The sequence below is a fragment of the Protopterus annectens genome, chromosome 1.part1 (assembly GCF_019279795.1).
Source record: "Protopterus annectens isolate FY-2018-M chromosome 1.part1, PAN1.0, whole genome shotgun sequence".
Taxonomy (NCBI): Eukaryota; Metazoa; Chordata; order Ceratodontiformes; family Protopteridae; genus Protopterus; species Protopterus annectens.
Window position 1 is genome coordinate 22,319,865 of NC_056726.1, and position 22,294 is coordinate 22,342,158.

The 22,294-nt window shown below is 44.3% G+C and overlaps 1 protein-coding gene across 2 annotated transcripts in view; it reads left to right on the forward strand.

Annotated features, from left to right (window-relative positions):
- The window catches only part of SUB1 (SUB1 regulator of transcription), a 155,575-nt gene that overhangs the window by 32,944 nt on the left and 100,337 nt on the right, over positions 1-22,294 (forward strand). For both annotated transcript variants that reach the window (XM_044073441.1, XM_044073442.1), the window contains exon 4: positions 21,595-21,703. In XM_044073441.1, the coding sequence (XP_043929376.1) occupies positions 21,595-21,703 (109 nt within the window). The remainder of the gene's footprint in view (positions 1-21,594; positions 21,704-22,294) is intronic.

Below are 22,294 nucleotides of genomic sequence, written 5' to 3' on the forward strand. Positions count from 1 at the left end.
CCTAGCCGGAATGTGTTGGCTTTCGTCATCCCCTTGGATTAGTTCCCTGTGCCATTGAAGTGATCCCCGGGGTAAACTTTGTTTCCCATTCACTGGTCAAGATTTCTCTTGAATAGGGTTAGTGAGAAGCTCTGCCTGATGTAGATTGGAATCTTGTTCAGAGCATGGAAAGTCTCTGGGACAGGAATCTGTCCCTGCAGCACTTCCTATTGTTATGGTGAGGTTTAGATCCCCAGAGCGTGTTGCTCGAGGGGGGTATGGTTTTCTTTAGGTGGAGCATGTCCATCAATTCTGGGTTGGAAATGGCCTTGTATTTAAGGCAGAGATCACCTCTGGGTAGGCAGTATGCAACAGAGTACAACTGGAGTTTCTTCAGTCGAGCTGCATAGGGCATCTGTTTGATGCCAGTGATCCTCTTGGTGAGGTACTTCTGTGGTTTTTCCAGCTGTTGCAGGTGTCTTGTTAAGGTACATCCCAAATGGGGTGTTGTACTCTGGTCTGACGAGTGATGCGTAGAGGGGAACAATGACCTCTTGATCTGGATGCAAGCCTTTTGTGATTAGGTGGGCCACATAGGATTTTCTCTAACCACTTTGGCAATGTGATTATCAAAGGATAGGTTACTATCTACTTGGGTCCCAGATCCCTTATGCCTTCAGTATTTAGGGTGCTATCACCTGTGTTAGTTTGTGGGTACTTTTTTTCCCCAAAGAGGATGACTATGCACTTTTTGGTTAACTTGAGGCTGTGGTTTTGACACCAGGTGTCTGTCTCAGTGAGACCCTTTTGGAGGATGTCTGCGTCAGCTGGAGAGTCAATTATAGCCCCTAGTTTGCAGTAATCTGCGAACTTGGTCAACCATAGTCCTGTGCTAGCTTGTACCTCCTGAGAAGTATATGTGAATAGGAGGGGTCTAGGACTGAGCCCTGGGGATCGCCACTTGTAACCGGTTTAGAGTCGGACCTAGCTCCTGCAACTCTTGCCATGTGGGTTCTGTTCGTGAGCCAGTTGGCAACCCATCTCGTAGGGGTTTATGTTCAGGCTGGTGAGCTTGTCTATAATACCAGAATGGGGAATGGTATTGAAGACCTTTGCGATGTCTCGGTAGGCTGTGTGGACCACCTTTCCCTTGTCTATAGCCTTGGTAATGGTCTCAAAGAAGTCCACCAGGTTTAGGAGGCATGATCTGCCCTTAAAGCCGAACTGGGTAGGGTCCAGTGTTTGAAGGTTCCCAATGTCTCTGTTAATGAGATCCATGATGATGCGCACCATAGCCATGCAGACCAAGCTAGTCAGACTTGTAGAGCGATAGTTCCCGGGGTTTGTTGTGGCTCTGGCTTTGTGCAGCGGAGTAACCGTTGCAGTGCACCACTCTATGGGCAATGTAGCCTGTGGAGTGGCTGAATTTGAACAGTGTGTTTAGGTGAGGGGTTAGTTCATCTTTGAGCTCGTGTAGGATGCATCCTGGGACACTGTCCAGTCCCATTGATGCTGTGTTTTTGGCTTTGGAGAGGGCTGCTTTAACCTGAGTGTCTGATTTCAGGGGCACTACATTCTTCTGGTATGGTTATGGGCCCTTTTGGGGGTGAGAGGGGAGTGAAGTTTGCTCTGAACCTGTCTGCCAGGATGTTGGCGATATGTCGATTCTGTGTATTTTGTGTCCTCCTGCACTAACTCTGAGCAGATCTGAGAATTGTCACTTAGATTCTTGACATAGCTAAAGAATGCCTAGTGGTTATCTTTGGAGTCCTTGGCAATTTTTCTTTCGAAGCTAGCATTGGATGATTTTTATGAGGGATCGTAGTTTTTTACTTATACTGATCAGGGATGTCTTCCCTCCTTGGGATTTTACTCTCTTCTGTACTAGTTTCCTCCTTGTGTATAGCTTGTTTATGGCAGGGGTCCACCAGACTGGCTTCCTTTTCTTGGAGGAGTGAGTCTTAGTTTTGTTTGGGATAGCACGATCCATGCATTCTTGTAGGTGCCCATAGAGAGCATTAGTAAAGAATTTTGCAGCTTGGATGGGGGATTTGAAACTTTCCACCTTGGTCTTGAGTAATGCGAAGTTCAGTTTTGAAAAGTTTTTCATGGTGGTTTCTTTGACTGGTGGTGGGGGCGGAATGTGGACAACCAGAGTGGTTTAGTTTATGGTCAGATCTATGGTCAGATCTAACCAGCAAGGGGTTGACCTCCGGTCACCCATATTGGTAATGATCAGGTCAAGCTACAATTTTGAATTGCAGATGTTCATGTTTCACTGTTGAAGTCGTTACATTTGGGTTATCTGCTTGCAGGTAGCCCTCAGCTGGCCTGATTATCAAAGTCTTGAGTCCTGCGTCAGTTGCTGTCTCTTCTTCCATGACGTCCGGTAGGGATATAAGGCATGCAGCCATGACGTCAGGTACGGGTATAAAGCATGCAGCCGATGCCATTACATCAGTCTTTCTTGCCGTGCGGTGCCCGAAGCAGAAGCAGTTCGCAAGTGCCAGTTGGCAGACTCCTGAAATTTTTGTTTTCGAGTTTCAGAACCGAAGTCTTCAAAAAAGCCAAGTACCTCGTTGGGGGGGCCTTTTTGTTGCTCTAAACTGATGTCCGTAAAAGTTAACTATTGTATTACTTGTGGAAAGCAAATACCTCATAAAGATTTTCATTCGTACTGCATTCCTTGCTTAAGCCCAGACTGCGGCGAACCTCGCTGTCAGTTTTGCGCCTTATTCAATCCTCTAACTATTCGTCGTCTGTTCATTTTCGCATCAAACTATTTCGGTACTGGGTTTAATTATCCAGAAATGGCTTTGGTAAGCTATCGGACTACTGACATTCTGAAAAAAAAACGTAAAGATAGACAGCCCGCTTGGGTCCAAAGCTGCCGATGACACTTCCGGTAAGCTAGTCGCCAGTTCACCAGTACTTGGGTGCTTTTGCAGCCCCTGATACCTGCTACTTCAGATTCGCAGGCCTCTACTGAGACCCATTCAGAGTCCGGTATGCCGCAAGATGCTTCTTCGACTATGGAACCTGCGGATGTCTCTACCTTGGATGGCTCCGGAGCCGCTGTGCAGGCCCTGGCTTCTGAGGGTGTGTTCAGGCCTGCTGACTTGCATATCAAACAGACGCCATCTTCTTCAAGGCCTAAAACTCTATCCATGCCTATAGAAAACAGACGTCCAAAACGCATGGTCAGGCCCATATACCTAAAAAACAAATAAGAATGGCTGAAGACCTTATTACTCTAATTAGGGGAAGCCAGCCTTCCCCCTCTAAAAGACCTAGAACTGGTTTTCCTTCTGATTCTTCTGATCAGGATTCTGAAATTTCTGATGTTCTTTGTATTTCACTGTTGCAGTCATTACATTTGAGTTATCTGCTTGAAGGTAGCCCTCAGTCGGCCTGATTAACAAAGTCTTGTCGGTTGCTGTCCCTTCTTCCATGGCATCAGGTCGTCAGCAGTATAAAACATGCAGCCGACGCCATTACATCAGTCTGTCTTGCTGTGCGATGCCCGAAGCAGTTCGCAAGTGCCGGTTGGCCAACTCCTGAAATTTTCGTTTTCGAGTTTCAGAACCGAAGTCTTCAACTAAAGCCAAGTACCCCATTGGGGAAACTTTCTTGCTCCTTGCCGATGTTAATAACTGCATTACTTGTGGAAAGCAAATGCCTCATAAAGATCTTCATCAGTACTGTATTCCTTGCCTAGGCCCTGACCTGTACCTTGCTGTCTGCTTTATTTAATCAGCGCACTATCCGTCGTCAGTATATTTTCGCCTCTTAAATATTTCAGTTCTCTGTTTTAATTATCCAGAAATGTCGGTTAGCCATCTGACTACCGGGATTCCGAAAAAACACAAAGATAAAGACAGGCCGCCGAGGTCCAGAACTGCCGATGACACTTTTCCTAAGCCAGTCGCCAGTTCACCGGTACTCAGTGAGGCGCTTTCGCAGCCCCTGATACCCGCTACTTCAGATTCGCAGGCCTCTACTGAGACCCATTTGGAGTCCGGAATGCCGCGAGTTGCTTCAACTATGGAACCCGCGGATGTCTCTACCTTGGATTGGTCTGGAGCCACTGTGCAGGCACCAGCTTCTGAGGGTGTGTTCAGGCCTATGGACTTGCATATTAAATCGCATCCTTTATTACTTGGGCCTAAATCTCGATCCATGTCTAAAAAACCGCTCAGGCCTCTGCCTAAAAACCAAATAAGAATGGCTGAAGATCTAATAACTAATCTGGGGTAGCCAACCCCCTCCCCCTTCTAAGAGGCCTAGGACTGAAGTTGATTATGAATCTTCTGATCAAGATTCTGTCTTCTGATTCTTCTGATCTGCCCTTACCTACTTATGAAGATTCTGATGGCAGAGGACTGTATTCCCTCTGCTTTCCCCTCCTGAGGATGTTTCTTTTGGAGAAGCCTTACATACTCCAAGGGAGCATTTCCACTGGGAAAGCCATGATTTTTCTCCGAAAATAGGCTTGGGGATTTCCTTCTCCTGCCTCTGCATAGACCTTTAGCTATTCCTCCTGTACTAGACATTGTTGATGCTTTTTCGGAATCTAGTTTTGCCCCCGATTCCCTGCCTCCTGCTCTCAGAAAACCTGACTGATACTACAGGGTCCCAGAGTCCCACAAGTTCCTTTTCAAAAATCCTATTCTAGATCCAGAGACTATTTCACAGGAGGGCCCAAGGGCATTAAGGCTTCTACTGCTAAAAATCATACCCCTTCTGATAGAGACTCCAGGGCGCTGGATAGATGGGGTAAGAAGGTTTACACTTCTGCAACCTTGCTCACACAGTGAGTTAACTGTCACAGTATATATCTTGCCATAGTCATGTCTTATTTGTTTGGGCTGTGGTTTGAATTAAAAATTTACTACGGCCCATGTGTCCTTGGTGACATCAACTTGGAACTCTTTACTAGAGTTTAATGGCTGCATTTCTGCGCCTGCGCTGAGCACTTTTATCAAAATCGTATGGACTGATTTCATGTTTTCACTATGTTGATGTCACTGAGGTTAAAGATCATCTTTACTTTGTGGCATCATCACAGAGAATACTAATTTAACGTGTGCTAGTTTAAGGTATGGCAGGGTAAAAAATATTCACCAGTTGGACAAAAATGCTAATTGGTGCTTTATGCACTACATTGTATGGTGCTAAAAGGTAAGTCACAGAGTGTAACAATGTTAAATTGCTGCATGACTGGTATTGACCACTTTTTCCAAATAAACATTTTAAAAAGGGTGTATATTCCGTGCACAGTAACTCTGCAACTCCACTGCTGAAAAAGCTTTTTGTAAAATGGCCCTTGCATCCTGGAATACTGAGAATTGGTCACATTAGATAACTGCATTACTGCTGCATTACGAATAAACATTTAAAGCTACTTTTGGCTTACGAGAATAATTGCAGTAGTTAATGAGGATAACAGCTAGTCTGATTACTTCAGATGTCTGTCCTTCATTTTGCACTTCTGGGAACAACTCTACTTTTCTGGATTTCCCAGCATCTTATCTAGGAGCCTCTACACCTTGCACAGGAGATGGCCATTTCTTTTCTCAGAAAAAAAAAGCCCAGGATGACAAGATAGATGCATGACTCCCAGAAGGCTTTTTGGCCCACTTCTTAGTGTCTGTTCTACCAGCAGCTGTCTCTGCTCATGGATGTTTTAAGTATATTTGGTAGCATGCAGAGAATTCATGATCATATCCATCACTGCTGCAGTAGCTTTAGCTATATTGGTTCTATCTTAACAAGATATGAGAGCCAGCCAGCTTCAAGGCACTTTCAATGTGCCCAAACTGTCTGGCAACTCTAACTGGGCTGACTAAAAGACAAGTTTGGGCACAAAGCCCTTCAGTTTTTACTGCTGTTGAAGAGTTGTGCTCCTCTTTGGCTTTGAGGAGCGGTGGTAGTTTTGTATTTCTTTTGCTGGGCAGATAAGTTTCCTTTGGGAATGTTATTTTAAAACTAGAAGTGTTGTGTTTTAATGGATTGTCTTGATTATAATGTACTTTTTAAAAGGAGCACGTGTGTGTCTGTGTGTGTGTCTGTGTTCACTTTGAAAGTAGTATAAAGTAACTGAAAACATGTTATCTGTGGAGAAGTTCATAGGAAGTTAATAGGCTATTGACCCTGAGGCCCTTAGCCTAGCTACGAGATTAGCCCATGTTTAGACAAGTCAGCACCCAAAGCCCCTGTCCAGCAGGGACATGGGTGGAATCCCAGGGGTGTATTTTCTGTTTCCCATCCAGTTATCTAGGTTGTGCTTGAAAGGGGACAATGGGGTACTGTGCTTGACGTGGAGAAGGGAGTCTATTCCACAGATGGGGGGGGGGGGGTGTCCCTGGGACACAAATCTGTCCCAACAAGTTCTGTTGATGTCACCGACCAGGTTGAGGTCACGCGTGCGGGTTACTCGAGTGGAGCCTGACTTGTGGGTATGCAGTAGTCCCATCAAGGCAGGGTCTGAGTTTGCTTTGTATGCCAGACAGAGGTCACCTTTGAGGAGTCTATATGAAATTGATTAGAGGGACAGGGCTTTTAGCCCGTCTGTGTGGGGTAGATGTTTGAGGCCTTGGATTCTTGTGGTGAGGAAACTCTGGTCTCTCCAGCTGCTGCATGCGTTTTGCAAGGTACATGCTGAAGGGGGCATTGTACTTCATGCCAAATGGGACGTTTTACTCAATAGGTGGCCTTGTAAGGGAAGAAAACAGGGATGTTATGACCTCCTTATCCCTGGATGATATACCCTTGCTTATGAAGTGTGCCATATAGGAAGCCTTCTGTACAACGGAAGCAACATGGTGGTCAAAAGTCAGGCTACTGTCAACCTGGGTGCCAAAATCCCTCATGACTGATTGCGTGCTTAGGATGTTATTAATTTGATATGTGGGGACATCACTCTCCCCAAAGGAGATGATGCATTTTTTGGCATTTAGCTCGAGGCCTTGTTTCTGACATCAGTCATTAGTTTGGGGGAGTCCTTCTTGGAGGACGTCTACATCACTTGAGGAATTGATGACTACTCCCAGCTTGCAGTCATCTGCAAACTTGGTCAGCCTTAGCCCACTGGTTTTGGCCTGCACCTCAGAGAAGTATATCACAAATGAGGGCCCCAAGACCGATCCCTGGGTTGCGCTGCTCGTTACGGGTCTACTAGTTGAGGTGGGTTCTATCAGTGAGCCAGTTTGCTACCCATCTGATAATGTATGGATTGATACATAGTTGGGAGAGTTTGTCTACTATGCACGAGTGGGGAATAGTGTCAAAGGCCTTGGCCATGTCAAGGTAGATGGTGTGCACAGTCTTCCTTTTGTCCATGGTTTTGACCGTCTCAAAGAAATCAACCAGATTTAGCAGACATGACTTCCCCTTGACAAAGCCAAACTGTGTGGGGTCGAGTGTTTGGTGGTTGCCAATGTCCCTCCTTAATGAGTTCCATGGTAATCCATTCCATGGCCTTGCAGATCGGGCTAGTTAGGCTGATGGGTCTATAATTTCCCAGATCTGTGGAAGCTCCACCTTTGTGCAGAGGGAGGACAGTGGCTGTTCTTCACTCAGCTGGGACAAAGACTGTACTTGGGCTTTGGTTGAATAGGGTGCCTAATGGTGCTGCAAGTTCATGCCTGAGTTCATGTAGGATGCAACCTGGGATATCTGGTCCCATGGAGGCTCTGTTTTTTTTTGTCTTTGAGAGGGCAGCAATGACCTGTTTCCTAGAGATGAGGGAAGGGGGGGCAGGTACTGGGAGTGTCCTGATTAATGGGACAGAGGGGTGAAGTTTTTTCACTGAATCTCTCTGCCAGTAGGTTGGCTACATGTATGACATTTGTGTGTGGTGTCCTTGACCATCAGTTCTGAACAGATTTGGGTGCTTCCTTTTGAGATTGCAGAAATATGTGAAGGAGGTCTTATGAATTGTCTCTAGTAGATGTGGCCAATTTGGACTTTAAGTTGGCTTTAAAGGATTTCACTAGTGCTCTTATTTGCTTGTTAAGGAGAGATTGCTTCCAGTTGGGCACCTGCTGCTCCTTGGTCTTGGACAGCAGTTTTTTATTTTTTTATTTTTTTTCCTTTTGTTATATAGTTTATTGCAGATGTCCACAAGACCGGTTTACTCTTCCTTGTGGAGGATGATTTTGGCCTGTCTGGTATTCCTGATTCCATGCATCTATACAAGTGCTTGTATAGTACTTTGGTGTAGATTTGGACATTGGTGCCAGTTCCAAGTAGAGTAGGGGGCTTTGAAGCTGTTTATACCATCCCTCAGGAGGTTGTAATCTGCTTTTGGAGGTTTTTTGTTTGACCCTAGCTAGATTGGGGTCAGGGGAGATGCCGACTTTGAAAGTGACAGCTTTGTCTGATCTTACCAGTGAGAATGATACTGTCTTACCAGGGAGGATGATACTGTAGGGTGCTGCATTGGTTACTCATGTTGGTTAATACAAAGTCCAAGATATTATCACCTCTTGTGGGGGTATCGACTAGCTGCTCCAAGGCATTTGCATTGATAAAAATCAAGCATTCTCTGGGCATTTGAGTTCTGGCATGAGTAGTTTTTCCAATCTATGGTTGGGTAGTTAGCCGCTCAGGATAAAGGGTTGAATCTTGATAGTCAGAGGTCCAGATAGGTGGAGTGGGCATCCTGAGTCAAATTTGGGGGCCTGTAACTAGCTATGATTTGAATTGGGGTCTTGTCAGTGGTTAACTACACCTGGAGCGTCTCCTGCGTGTCATACTGTTTGACCAGCCTGGAGGTGTGCGTGTCTTTTTAATGTACATTGAAACTTTACCTACTTTGGCTTTGCTGCCCACAGTTTGGGGTCTGAATGTATGATGGGATGAGTAACCAGGTAAGGCTGGGGCAAGTTGTTTTTTTTTTGTGGGGCTGGCATAGTGTTATGAAGTGCTTTTAGTGTATTACAATACTTTTGTGGACTGGTTTACCATCAGTTACTGCTTGGTCTCACCAGGAAAGGGGCACTATTTTTGGCTTTACCATAGAACTGGGACATGCCTCTCACGGGTCAGTCCTTTCAGCCAGAAAATGAAAAAGTTAAGCAAATGGCGTTTGCCACCACTGCAGGCTAGCAGTTTGCCTCCGTTACAGGTGGGTGATACAATGGATGGTCACAGCAGAATCGTGGACCACTCCTTTCTTAACCCTGACACCTGTGGTGTAGCACCTACAGCTACTATGGACCGGGGTTTAGCTGTGTTCTGGGTGGCTGTTAGGAGACCCCTCAGTTGCCAAAGGAGAGCCACTCTTGTTGGTCCTGGGAGTGGGAACAGGGAAGATGTTAGTGTTTCACTGTTGGTCATCACACTTGGGTTATCTGCCTGCAGGTAGCCCTCAGTCGTCCCAAATACCAGAGTATTGGGATTTCTGCATCATTTGCTGTTGCCTCTTCCATGACATCAGGTCGTCGGGGGTATAAAACCTGCAGCAGACGCCATTAGATAAGCTTTTCCTGCCATGCGGGAGCCCAAAGCAGTTTGCAAGTGCCGGTCGGCCACTACCTGAAATTTTCATTTTTCGAGTTTCAAACCTGAAGTCTTCTAAAGCTAAGTACCCCATTGGGGGTTCGTTCTTTCTTTTTTCTTGCTCTAACTGATGTCAGAAAAAGAACAATTGTCTTGCCTGTGGAAAGCAAAGTACCTCACAGAGATTTTCATTCTAAGTCGCCTGTTTAGGCCCAGACCACAACGTCCCTCGCTGTCAGTTTTGTGCCTTGTTTAACACCCGAACTATTTGGGCTATCTTTATTGCTAAATTCTTTTGCTCTCGTTCTCCGTATTCCGAAATGGCTTCGGTAAGCCATCAGACTATCCTTACATTTTTTCGGAAGATCGGTAAAGACGGATCGTATAGGTCCAAAACTGCCAACGATGCTTCCGTTAAGCTAGTTGCCAGTCTGCCGTTACTCAGTGAGGCACCTTAGCAGCCCCTGATACCCACTTCTACAGATTCGCAGGCCTCTGTTGAGACCCATCCGGAGTCCGGTATGCCGTGAGATGCTGCTTCAATTATGGAACCTGCAGATGTCTCTACCTTGGATGGGTCTGGAGCCGCTGTGCAGGCACCGGCTTCTGAGGGTGTATTCCGACCTTCCGATGTTCATATTAAACTGACTGACTACTTCGTTTCAGACTAAAATGACAGAGTTTCTCAGGCGCACTCCACCTAGAAAACTGACCAAAGCACATGCTCAAGCTCCCATGCCACAGAAACAAATGCTTAGAATGACTGAAGACCTTATAACTTTAATTAGGGGAAGCCAGCCTTCCCCCTCTAAAAGACAAAAGAATTGATTTCCCTTTTGATTCAACAGACCACGAGTCCGATGACTCTTGATTCCTCTGATTTACCAGGACATACCCTTATCTACCTATCAGGATTCCGATGCAGAGGATTCCATTCCCTCTTCCTTCCCTCCAGAGGACTTTTCTTTTGGTGAAACCTTGCATACCTTAAGAGCATTTCCGCTGGAATGCCAGGACTACCCACAATCCAAAAAGAGACTCTTTTAGACTTGCCTCAGCACAGGCCTCTAGCTATAGCCCCTGTCCTAGATATTGTAGATGTTTTCATGGAATCCAGTTTTACTCCTGATACTTTACCACCAGCTCCTAGAAAGCCTGACCGGTACTACAGGGTACCTGACTCTCTCTCAAATTTCTCTTTAGTTCCCTGGGAAGTGGTCTCTGGATCCGTAGTGGGGATTCTTAAAGGTATTAAGGCTACTACAGCCAGAAATCCTACCCCTTCGGACAGGGATTCATGGGCTTTGGACAGATGGGGCAAGAAGGTATATTCCTCTGCAACTCTTGCCATCAGGGCTTTAAATTGCCAGTTTCACATGTTGAAGTACCAGCAGCATATTATGGCACTAATTAAACAAAAAATGTTGTTGCTTCCAGATTTTGCAGAAAATAAAGATTTACAAGACTTTGCATTCTGCCAACCAAGTCACTAAACATGCTTTGCAGTGTTGTTTTGATGCCTTAGAAGCATTTTGCAGGGCTGCTGTTAATGGGTCTGTATGGAGAAGGCATGCCTGGCTGAAGGGAACAAGTCTTGCCAGACCATGTCAAAGCAATATTACTAGATGCTCCATTAAACCAGGAACGTTTGTTTGGCACAAAAGCAGAAGAGGGTCTTAAAAAGATGGAGGAAAAAGCTAAATCTATGCAAACTGTTAAAGATTTCTTACAGGTACAGCCATCTAGATTCAGTAGGCATTGGCCTTCAAAAAACTGGTCCTTTCCAGTCCATGCCAGGTCTTCTCAGCCCAAACCCAGGAGAAATGGACCACCAAGGCTACAGTCTCAGGGTACACAGAGATCTAAACAATGGAGTGCTCCCCCCTCAAAAACGGGGAGTGGTAAGCCACCCCTTTATGGAAAAAATTCACAATGACTTGTCTAGCATCCTTCCCAGCTATGCCCAAGTACTTGCACCCCCTAGGAGGAAAACTCGTCCTGCATGCAAAAAAACTGGATGTCCATTTACCAGGACCGATGGGTCCTAAACATTGTATCCCAGGGATACAGATTCTACTTCCACTCTCTGCCAACCCCAAGCGGGTTGCCAGATCTTCCTCCAGATCAGTGGGCAGAGGCTCAATGGCAAGTACTTTCTCTTCTCAGTATCAGGGCTATTCAACCTGTTCCAGTACAGCAAAGAGGACAAGGTTTCTACTCCAGACTGTTCCTGGTGCCCAGAAAAGAGGGCTCTTGGCGCCCTGTCCTGGACCTGTCCATTCTCAGCACTTTCCTGGCGGTCCCGAAGTTCAAAATGCTTACACAATAACAGCTGCTTCCTATGCTAGCCAAGGACTCCTGGCTGGTCACCCTAGACCTAAAAGCTCATCTGCACATCCCCATAAGGGAATCTTGCAGGAAATATCTATGTTTCAGGGCAGGGGCTCTATGCACCATCAGTTCTCTGGACTTCCCTTTGGCTTATCTACCACACCCAGGGTATTCACAAAGTGCCTGGCTTTGGCCATTGCATACTGCAAGCAGAGAAAAATTCAAAATGTATCCATACTTGGACGATTGCCTGATTCAGGCGGACAGTCCGGAATTGCTACTTCAGCACCTGGCATTTGTAAAGAGACTTCTAACTTCTATGGGGTACACCATCAACGAAAAGAAATTGCATCTGGTGCCCAGCCAAAAGATTGTATTCTTGGGAGCAAGCTTGAACACAACTTCCCAGATGGCATTCCTTCTTACTTCAGAAAAGCAGGTTTATTTGACAAACTAATGGCCACCAGAACCCGGCTATCTGCAAGAAAAATACTACAAACCCTAGGGTTCATGGCCTCATGCATTCTACTAACTCCATATGCAAGACTGCATATGAGGAAACTTCAATGGTACTTGAAAAATATCTCTGGTGCCAACATTCTCAGCACCTAGAAACAGTTATTCCTATCATTCCTTGTCTAAGGGTAGAGTTTCTTTGGTGGGCAGAGGCTTGCAACCACAACAAAGGGATTCGCTTGCAACCACAACAAAGGGATTCCCTTGCACTCAACCCCTCGCCACCCAACCCCTGAACAACAGATGCATCAGACTATGCATGTGGGGGGGCTCACAGGGCTGGCAAATGCATTCAAGGCAAATGGAGGCCAGGACAAATTCACCTACATATCAATCAAAAAGAAATGTACAGAATGTTCTGACAGCCTTCAAATAATACCTTATCCTTCCAGGGCAACTCTTGATAAAGGCAGACAACACCACAGTTATGTGGTATATACAGTGGGGGGGGGGCTCATTTCTACCCACTCTACAGGTTAGCCATGGCCCTGTGGAACACAGACGAGCAACCAAATGCACCTGCAAGCTCAATTCCTGCCAGGCAATCAAAATTCACTGGCAGACAACTTAAGCAGAAATATACTGGACCCACACAAGTGGAAACAGGAGCCCAGCTCATTCAAACTTTTAACCCACAGGTGGGGGACACCAGAGGTGGACCTCTTTATTCCCCCCCCCCCAAAACCATCAATTGAGCAAATTTTTCACCAGAAATCCTCACAGCCAAGCGTGGAAAGTGGATGCCCTATCCTTTTACATGGGGAAAACCCCTCAATTTATGCCTTTCCCCCTCTGCCCCTCCTCTCAAAAGTACTACTGAAGATCAAACCAAGACCATCCTTATTGCAACGGACTGGCCCCTCCAGCACTGGTACCCACTCCCTGGCACCTACATCAGACCCCCCTCCCTGATGTCAGGAGGGACATATTTTGCATCCTCTGCTGCAAACCATGAACCTGGCAGCCTGGCTTATTCCCTGAATACACCACCAGCAACCCACAGCAAACAGGTGCTGGACGTCATCCTTGAGGCCAGAAGGTCTAATACTAGGAAGTCCTATTCAGAAAGATACTGTTCTTGGAGCCAGTCTCAAGGAAAGGACACAGCAGTGCCCACCTTACCTCAAATCCTTGATTACCTAGCAGAACTGCTCCACAAAGGCCTATCCTTCTCTTCTATTAAGATTCATGCTTTGGCCATCTCAGCTCATTATAATACTGAGCCACCTCTTTTCTCACCCCCTGGTCAAACAGTTCCAGATGGGAGCTAACAATTTAAGACCCCAGAGGAGAGCTCCCACTCCTCCCTGGGACCTTTAACTTTGTACTAGAGAAGCTCATGCTTCCCCCTTTTGAGCCTGCTGCTACAGCACAGTTAAAATTCCTCTCTTGGAAAACAGCCTTACTTCTAGCCATCACTTCAGCAAGAAGAGTGTCTGAGTTACAGGCACTAATGGCTGTGGAACCCTTCATTATTTTCCATGCTGACAGGGTTTCCCTCAGGACTAACCCATCGTTTATGCCCAAGGTGGTATGCAATGTGGCTCTAAACCCAATCCATCCGTTTACCAACCTTTTTCCCTAATCCTCAGAATAAAGGGGAAAGGATGCTGCACTCTTTGGACATGCACAGACGGCTCGGGTTCTACCTTGACAGGACTAAGCCTTTCAGAAAACCTGACCAGCTGATAGTCAGCTTAGCTACAGGGGCAGAGTGCAAGGCCATTTCAAAGCAAACCATTTCCAAATGGATAGCACACTGCATCCATTTCTGCTACAAACACCATGGAAAACCTACCCCACAGGGAATCAGAACTCCTTCCACTAGGGCTACCTCAACCTCTACAGCATTTCTCAGGGGAGTCCCTACTAGGGACATCCTGGAAGCTGCAACCTGGAGATCTGTACACACCTTCACCAAGCATTACCACTTGCCTGTCTTTTAAATTCAGAGCTGGATTTGCCACAGCTGTCTTACAAGGCCTGCTAGCCAGCCATACTATTACTTGACTGCCTCCACCCTTCCACAGTTTTGGGAATCGGCCAAAGTGTGATGACTGCAACAGTGAAACACAAAGAACATAGTACAGTTGTGTACATGTAGATGTTGAGAGTGTATTCACTGTTGCAGTCTTGACTACCCTCCCTCCAGCCCCTTGACTCTTCTATACTTTCTACCTGTCCTCTTTTTGGCCATGTCTTATGGCTGTGGCATTTACTTTTTACTGGAGGTGTTCCACACCATGTAATTGCTTCCTATTTTGGGGGCTCCTGACATCCTGGGCAAGAAAATGTAATGGTGTTGGCTGCATGTTTTATACCCCTGATGACCTGACGTCATGGAAGAGGCGACAGCATCCAATGCAGAAATACCAAGACTCTGGTATTCGGGCCGACTGAGGGCTACCTGCAGGCAGATAACCAAAGTGTGATTATTGCAACAATGAATACACTCTTAACATCTACATTTATGGCAAGTGTACACAACTGTACTTTTTCCCTGTTATGTCAGAATGCTGTACCCATCTCTGGGGGGTAGCAGCTACTGCTAGTAGTAACACAGTTGGCCACTTTTTCCTTTCAGGAAGAAACCAAATCTTGCGCATGTATCTACTCCTCTTCAGTGGAATCTTAAAAGAAAGATTCAGGGACAGATGCATGTGGACCCCATGATTTCTAATTCAGACTTTGAGGAGATCTCTTTCTGATTTTCTTTGTTGGGGTTTCCTCTTTTCTCCGAGATTGAATGTATAACAGTGTTTTTCAGTGGGAGAACACTGAGGTTTCTCTGTCCCTCAGAAAATACTTTGATACAGAAGGATTTTCCAGAACCTACATCCATTCTGCTTGCATTAGATGATGTGCGTTGTCTGCAGTTTTCCTGATAGCCAGCCAGCTGCCCTTAAAAAGGCAGATAGTATGTACAAAGGCCTTTAGTCTTTTTCACATTTTGCCCAGCAACTGCAGTTTTAGTTGATCCCACTGCTGCAGATTTTGAATTCAGCCTGATGTGCTGTAAAGTTTGTTCTGACAGATTGAGAAAGTACAAGAGATGTTTTTCATCTAAAGTTTCTTGTGAGGAAACATCTGCTTTAAATAACTTTTATTTCTACTACTGCACAGTTCACTACTGTTTGCAGGGCGTGTGTGCCTCTGACACTACTTCCAGGGCTATTGCTGCTCTGCTGGCACTGTTTTGAGGAAGTTTGCATTACTGCATTTTCAGAGCCCCCCCAGATAAAAATGGGACTTTAAATTCAACATTGGGTAGAGATTTAGTGTTTGCCCCCTCTGCTGTAGAGGAGGTGAAAAGTGTGATGAAAGTTGCAAGCAGATCCATGGAATCTCTCAAGATGTTTCAGCCCCCCCCCCCTTTCCTAACTGTCCAAGACATTTTATTTCTTCAACCAGTTTTTGGAGTGGGGGGAAAAAGAATAAATTGTCTCATCAAAATGCAGGTAAACAGATGTTTAAGAAGAAATGCTAAGGTGGTTCCAAAGTCTTGAGCCTCCAACACCAAGGACAGTCCAAGTCAGAATTGCTGTTTGAGACCTTGTGATCCTGTCCCACTCTGGCCACTTTTTCAGAAAAAAAAAAAAAAAAAAAATGTATCCACCTAATCTTTATTACATGCTGTCCCAAGGAGTGATGTGATGGAGTCAGTTCATCCTTCCCAGGTGAGGAAGGGCTTTTATTAAAGGATGTTCCTAGTGCCAAAGAGAGAATGAGATATAATTTATTTATCATCTGTCTATCTAACCTGGGATATCAACAAGACATCTCAGTTCTGAGCTTTTCTTCCACAGGAAAATGTAGATCTTTTATTTTGATATATTTCTAGTTTTCCACTCGGACTTTGATCACTGTGAGGGAACACCTCGGGAGTTTGGGTCTCGCGGCGTCAATGATTCTCATGCTTCCTCGGGCAAGACACCCCATGAGAAAGATAGCGGTATTAGAAATCTCTTTAGTCCTAGCATAATTGCCCTTGTATCTCTTCAAATCCCAGTGCTGGGTTTGTCAGAAATTGCCACAAATAGGTGCTGGGTTTGTCAGAAATTGCCACAAATATTTTTAAATCTGGTCTCCCCTTCTCCCTTGTTTCAAAGCAGTCATTCACGACAGGTGCTTCAGACTTTGCTTGGGGAGCAGTTTCAGGAGGGTTGAAAGTGCAGGGGGTGTGTCCCCCCAAGGATACATGCAAGCACATGAATATCAAGTAAATACTTGCCCTGAACAAAACACTCAACTCTCTGAACCATCTTTGGTCCCTGTGACCTCACAGGATTGTTACAGTAACACAGTCGTGGTATATCAACAAACAAGGGGGAACCCTTTGCAGACTACCCAAGTATAACTTGGGGTTATAGCTTCACTGCACGACCTCACTCTACAGGCATCCCACATCCCACAATCTGTCAGAGCAAAATTTATGTCACAGCCCTGCTGAGCAAGACCAGGGAAGACGCTCACAGTTGGAAACTAGATTATGGGGGGAGTCTCCCAGGATTTGATCCATCTCTGTGTAGTTCCTTCGGTAGACTTCTTTGCTACCTCTCTAAACAATCGACTGACAGGGTTCTGTTCTGGGTCTCCATGCAAGAAGGCCTGAAAGACAGATTCCTTTTCTTCAGGAATGTTACTGTATGCATTTCCACTGATGATCCAGGATACATCTGAAAATTCTGAAATAATCCAAAGGTCATTGTGCTGGCTCCCTTCTGGCCCTGGCAACAGTGGTTTTCCCTTGTTTTGGAAATAACCAGGGGACATTACTTCAAGCTTTCTTGCAGACTGTATCTACTCTCACAAGAATAGGGGTGATTGGTGCACCCTAGTGTCTGTCATCTTCAGTGGACTGCGTGGATGGTAGAGTCTTAATTCCTTTTAGGCTCCTGTTTACTAAGGATGTTCAGCAGGTACTAATGGAGACAAGAAGGCCTGCTACTAGAAAATCATATATTGGCAAATGGAAAAGGTTTTCTAGTTGGTTCCAGCAACACAACACCTATTCAGGACTATTGTACGACACCACAACCCACCAAAAATTTGTCAGCGACTTGTACGAATCCAAACTGAAGTAAAAAAATCGCAGACTGAAAAATTGTAAATCCACAATTTCTTTATTCACTTCTACAGCCTCGGTGTAGTCACCTTCAAGAAATAGAGAGAGAATGCAAGCAACACCCTATATACTTCAAAACCCTCCTGTTCAGGACTAGTTCTATGGTTTTACAAGATTTGTGAGTTGTGTTACTATCGTGTGGCATTTATTTTTTCTTCTATCAAGATTCATTTATCTGCCATTAAATCATGTCTGCCTTTGGATCGTCCTCTTTCATTGCAGCATCATGTCAAAATTTTCTTGAAAGATCTTTTGCATAAGGGGCCTGCAAGAAAACCGGTGGCCCCCTCCTTGAGATCTTAATTTTGTGTTAGAGAAGCTAACACTTGCTCCATTTGAATCTGATAATCTGGCTAACTTGAGGCTGTTGACATGGAAAATACTTTTTTGTGTGTATTGTTCTGACCTCTGCAAGAAGGGTGTCTGGGTTGACACAGAGCTTGCAATTCTTGTTTAATTTTCTATAGTGTCAGCATTTCTTTGAGAGCTTATCCTTTTAGGCCTGAAGTGGTATCAGTTTACTTTAAGCCAAACTATCCATTTTCCCATTTTCTTTCCTGAACCTAAAAATGAGTGAGAGTGGATAGTCTAATTTGGATGACCACAGGCAACTCTGGTACTATTTTGACAGACCTGAATCTGTCAAATCTTTGGATAAGTTAATTTTTTGTGAAGGTAATGAGGGATGACCTGTGCCAAAAAACAAACCAAAAAAAAAAAAACGGACCATTTCTAAATGGTTGTCTATGCTCCTATGTGTAAAAAAAAAAAAAAAAAAAAAAAAATACTGTTCCAGGGAGGGTCAAGACCCACTCTAAAAGTTCCTTAGTTTTGTCTGTGGCTTTTTGGAAAGGATTTTATTCTAGAGGCTGTTTCTTGGTCCTCTTCATACTTTTACAAACCACTGTAAACTTAATTGTTTCTCTAGGTCCAGATCCAGCTTTGCTTGGACCATTTTTTAGGGGCTTGCAGACTCTTCTCCTTCCACCTCCCAAATGTAGTTAGCTAAGGTAAATCTACACATGTAGCTAAGGCTATTGTATCCGTGATAATTAGGATGAAAATAACATAACAGTGGATGTTAGAATTATCACTGCTACAGTAGCTGCTTCATCCCTCTTGTATGTATATTTTTTGTGTGTTTTATGCCAGGGTGTGGACATGTTCTAGTATTGCCCTTTCAGGGCTTAGCCTCCCCCTCTCTGCTGTCAAAGCATTGAAAGGATTTGTGCCCAAACTTGTCCTTTTAGTCATTTCAGCTCAAGCTGCTTGACAGTTTAGGTGGAAGGTGCTCTGAACCTTTGGAATCTGGCTGGCTGTTATGTTCTTGGCAGGATGTAACCCATGTAGGTAACTGGTTTACTATTGTTTGTGTGAACGACCTTCTGTCGGCTGCAATGTGCCAAAAATCAGAATGTCGAACGTACAAACATTTGTACACCAGATAGTCTACTCCACTTAAGTCGGCTATCTGCACAGAGATTGCGGTACAGTAGGGAGTGGAAATTCATCCATATCCACATTGTAGTGCGATCTCTGAATTAGAATATATGTGTGGGGGTGCAGCATGCGACAGATTTGTCGTATGGGAGTTTGATTTAAATCAGCTCCTGTACGGCTGTCAAGTGGTGGTTTCAACAACAATGTCAAGTCAGATGTGTCGAGCATTTGGTTCGACATTGTAAACGTTAGGTTTATTTACTTTCGCTATTACTATTAGTTTGTTTGAACGGAAAATGTTTTTCTGTTTGAATAAACAATAGTAAGCCTAGGTAACGCTACTGCAGCAAAGATCATTATAACCTATATAGTTATGGTACATCCATTTACACAGCTGTATTTTCTTCCTACTGGGCAAGCCATACACCTTTGGATGCAGTGTGTCCTATATAAGCTAGTTGCATTCTCCTGGTGTAGACCAGGCTTTGCTGCCACTGTCCCATAGGGATTCTAGCTCACTCAGAACTGACCCTGAGACAAATGCTGCTTTAGCAACTTTCTCATGGTTTCAGTTTTACCGCAACATTTATTCCAAATATGAACATTGTACAACTTGGATTTACAGTAGCACTACAAATATTAAACACCAGGGTTAACTTTTTTTTCGGTATGGGGCTTCCTTGACCCCCCCCCCCCCAAAAAAAAAAAAAACCTCCAAATATCATTGGCAGCCCATTAGCCTTTAGGGCAAGTGTGGCAGTTAGTATTTCAGATGAGTTCTTACAAAATAAACTGTTGCGGTTGTTGGCTTACTAAGCACTTAAGTGCCTTTTCAAGCCTTCTCATGCACCCCAAACATCTGACAAGTTCTGGTACTATTCATAAAGTGCAAGTAGGGGCTTGGGAGATGAGGCATTTATAGGCTGCCTGTGTCCTTTAGAGAAACCGGTGCCAAACCAAGGATGAATTTCCTATTTCCCATCATATTGAAATTGGTTAGGGAGGCACTTTGCTCCACAAGGATGGGGGAGCCTGTTTCAGAGAAGGGATAATATCTGGGATACATTCCTGTTTCTTCAGCAGGTCCTATTTATATCACAGGAAAGGTTTAAGACTTTAGAACTGGCAGTTCTGATGCCATTTATTTTGTGGATATGCAGGAGGTCCATCTGGGTGGGGTTTGACAAGGCCTTGTATGCCAGGCATGGATCTCCCATTAACGGCCTGTAGGAGACAGAATACAGGGATAGGACCTTGAGGTGGTCTGCATATGACATGTTGCTTATGCCCTGTGTTCTTAAAGTGAAGAACCTCAATGAACGTTCCAAATGTTGGATATGCCTGGTATGACTTTTGAATCTACTTGTGAAGTCATACTGACCTACTGATGGGCATGAGTCTCACTTGCTGGTATTTACATTCTTGGTATCTCATAGAAAAAAACAAACCTTGGCACTTCCTGTTCTCACCCTTCTGTCCAATATGTGGCTTGACATATGCTGAGTGAGACTGCCAGACTTCTGGTAGACCTACAGTGCTCTCCGAATTAGGACTAATTCCCCTGAGCTATGAGTTGTACTCCATAGTAAGGCAGGATACTACTTTGTATCTTGTATTATGTTTGTGATACATTTGTGTACTTAGCTACATGCAGTAGAAGAAAGATTCACTACTGTTTAGTAGCTGCCTTTACAGTGACCGACTTAGTTTGGCCTCCCAATTTTCAGTGTGACAAAAACAGTATTTGTAATGGTGATGCATCGGCTGTCACTTTGTCCTTTTTGGACAGTTAAACCTGTTATCTCCTTGTCTGCAACAGAGTTGCTAGAATATAGATACATAATATGCATGAACACTTCCGTAACAGGGTTCTGTGTTTGTGTTTTTTTTTTTTTTTTTTTTAATACTGAAAACCCAAGTATTTTATTAGATGCTTTGTCTGTACTTGCAGGTGTGCTCTTCTGGTTTATTACTACAAAAGCCTGGATCGTGATTTGCTTTCCCCTTGTCAAGCAAGCTGAAGTTTCCACCCTTTGATCTGTTATTGCATTTTTCTCTAAAGTCTAGAGTACATTTTTCTAGTGTACATTTTTCTAGTGTATTTAACTGTTTTCACTTTTTTTTTTCTTTTTTAATATGCTGCTGTAATGTAACAGTTAAGACTCAATTTTTTTGTCCTTCTCCAAATTTATATGAACAGGAAGGTATTTAGGAGCAGTATGATAAGGCATCAGTTCAACAAAGAGCGAAAAATGGCAATTTTCAATAAGCTGTTATTTTAATGCATTGTAAGAGATGTGCTTTTGATTTGATTCCTATATGTTCATCTTTTCTGTCATAGGTATGCAGAGTTTGATCGGGTTTGTGTTTGTGGCTAGAATGCTGCACTGTTTTGAGTAGTTGTAGAAGTCGAGCTTGTCTGTATCTCTAGTGTTGAGAGATTGTTATTGGGAATGTTCAGCTGTCCTGAGCTCTGCATTTTTATGGTGTCTGAATGTTTCCCTGTAGCACTTATCGGTGGTTGATTGATGGCCTAACTGATGTGTGGTTTTGTGCTCTTTTGAAGAAATTATTGTAATGCATAAAGTAGCTTTTTTTAGCATATGGATCATTTGCAGGTTTTGATAAATACTTTTCCAGAAACAGGGAAAAGACCTACTAAATTTCATTTTAAAAAATGTCACTTATTTAACTTGCAGATTGGTAAAATGAGATATGTCAGTGTTCGAGAATTTAAGGGTAAAGTCCTAATTGACATCAGAGAATACTGGATGGATAAAGACGGTGATATGAAACCTGGGAAAAAAGGTAGGTGTGAGTTTTCTTTCTTTTTTTTTTTTTCTCTCCTCCTTTCCATTGCCTTTGGACCATCAACTTTCTATAGTCTGTTAACCTGTTCATTCCCAGATGGGCTGAGAGATGATTTGAGTTATAACCTAACCCTCTTGGCAGCTGATGTGTGTCCTAGTAGAAGTAAGGGTCTTCTATGTTTTCTCTCTTGAGCGTCTTTCCTTTACATGCCTTTTGAGGTCTACTGTGCAGACATTACTTGGCAGTGCAAACCATGCGTTTCTGGCCCATCTGCATTTCCTACACATTTTTGCAGTATGTCAACCTTTCCTCCCTTCCTCCAGGATGAGTGATTTGGGTGTCAACTATGGACTTCCACTGCCCCCCCACGTGGCTCCTCTAGCATCAGAGTTCTTTGGTCGTAGTGTGGGTCTCTTACTCCTATACCATGGAACTGGGCAGGAAACGTGAGTTGCAACCAGGGTTGCCAGACGTCCCTGATCCCGAGTCCCGCCCTGCCAGTTTAAATCCCGGCCAGCCTCCGCTTTGTTTGTTTTTTTTTTTTTTTTTTTTTTTTTTGATTGGCCCGTATGTAAGGGCCAATCAAAA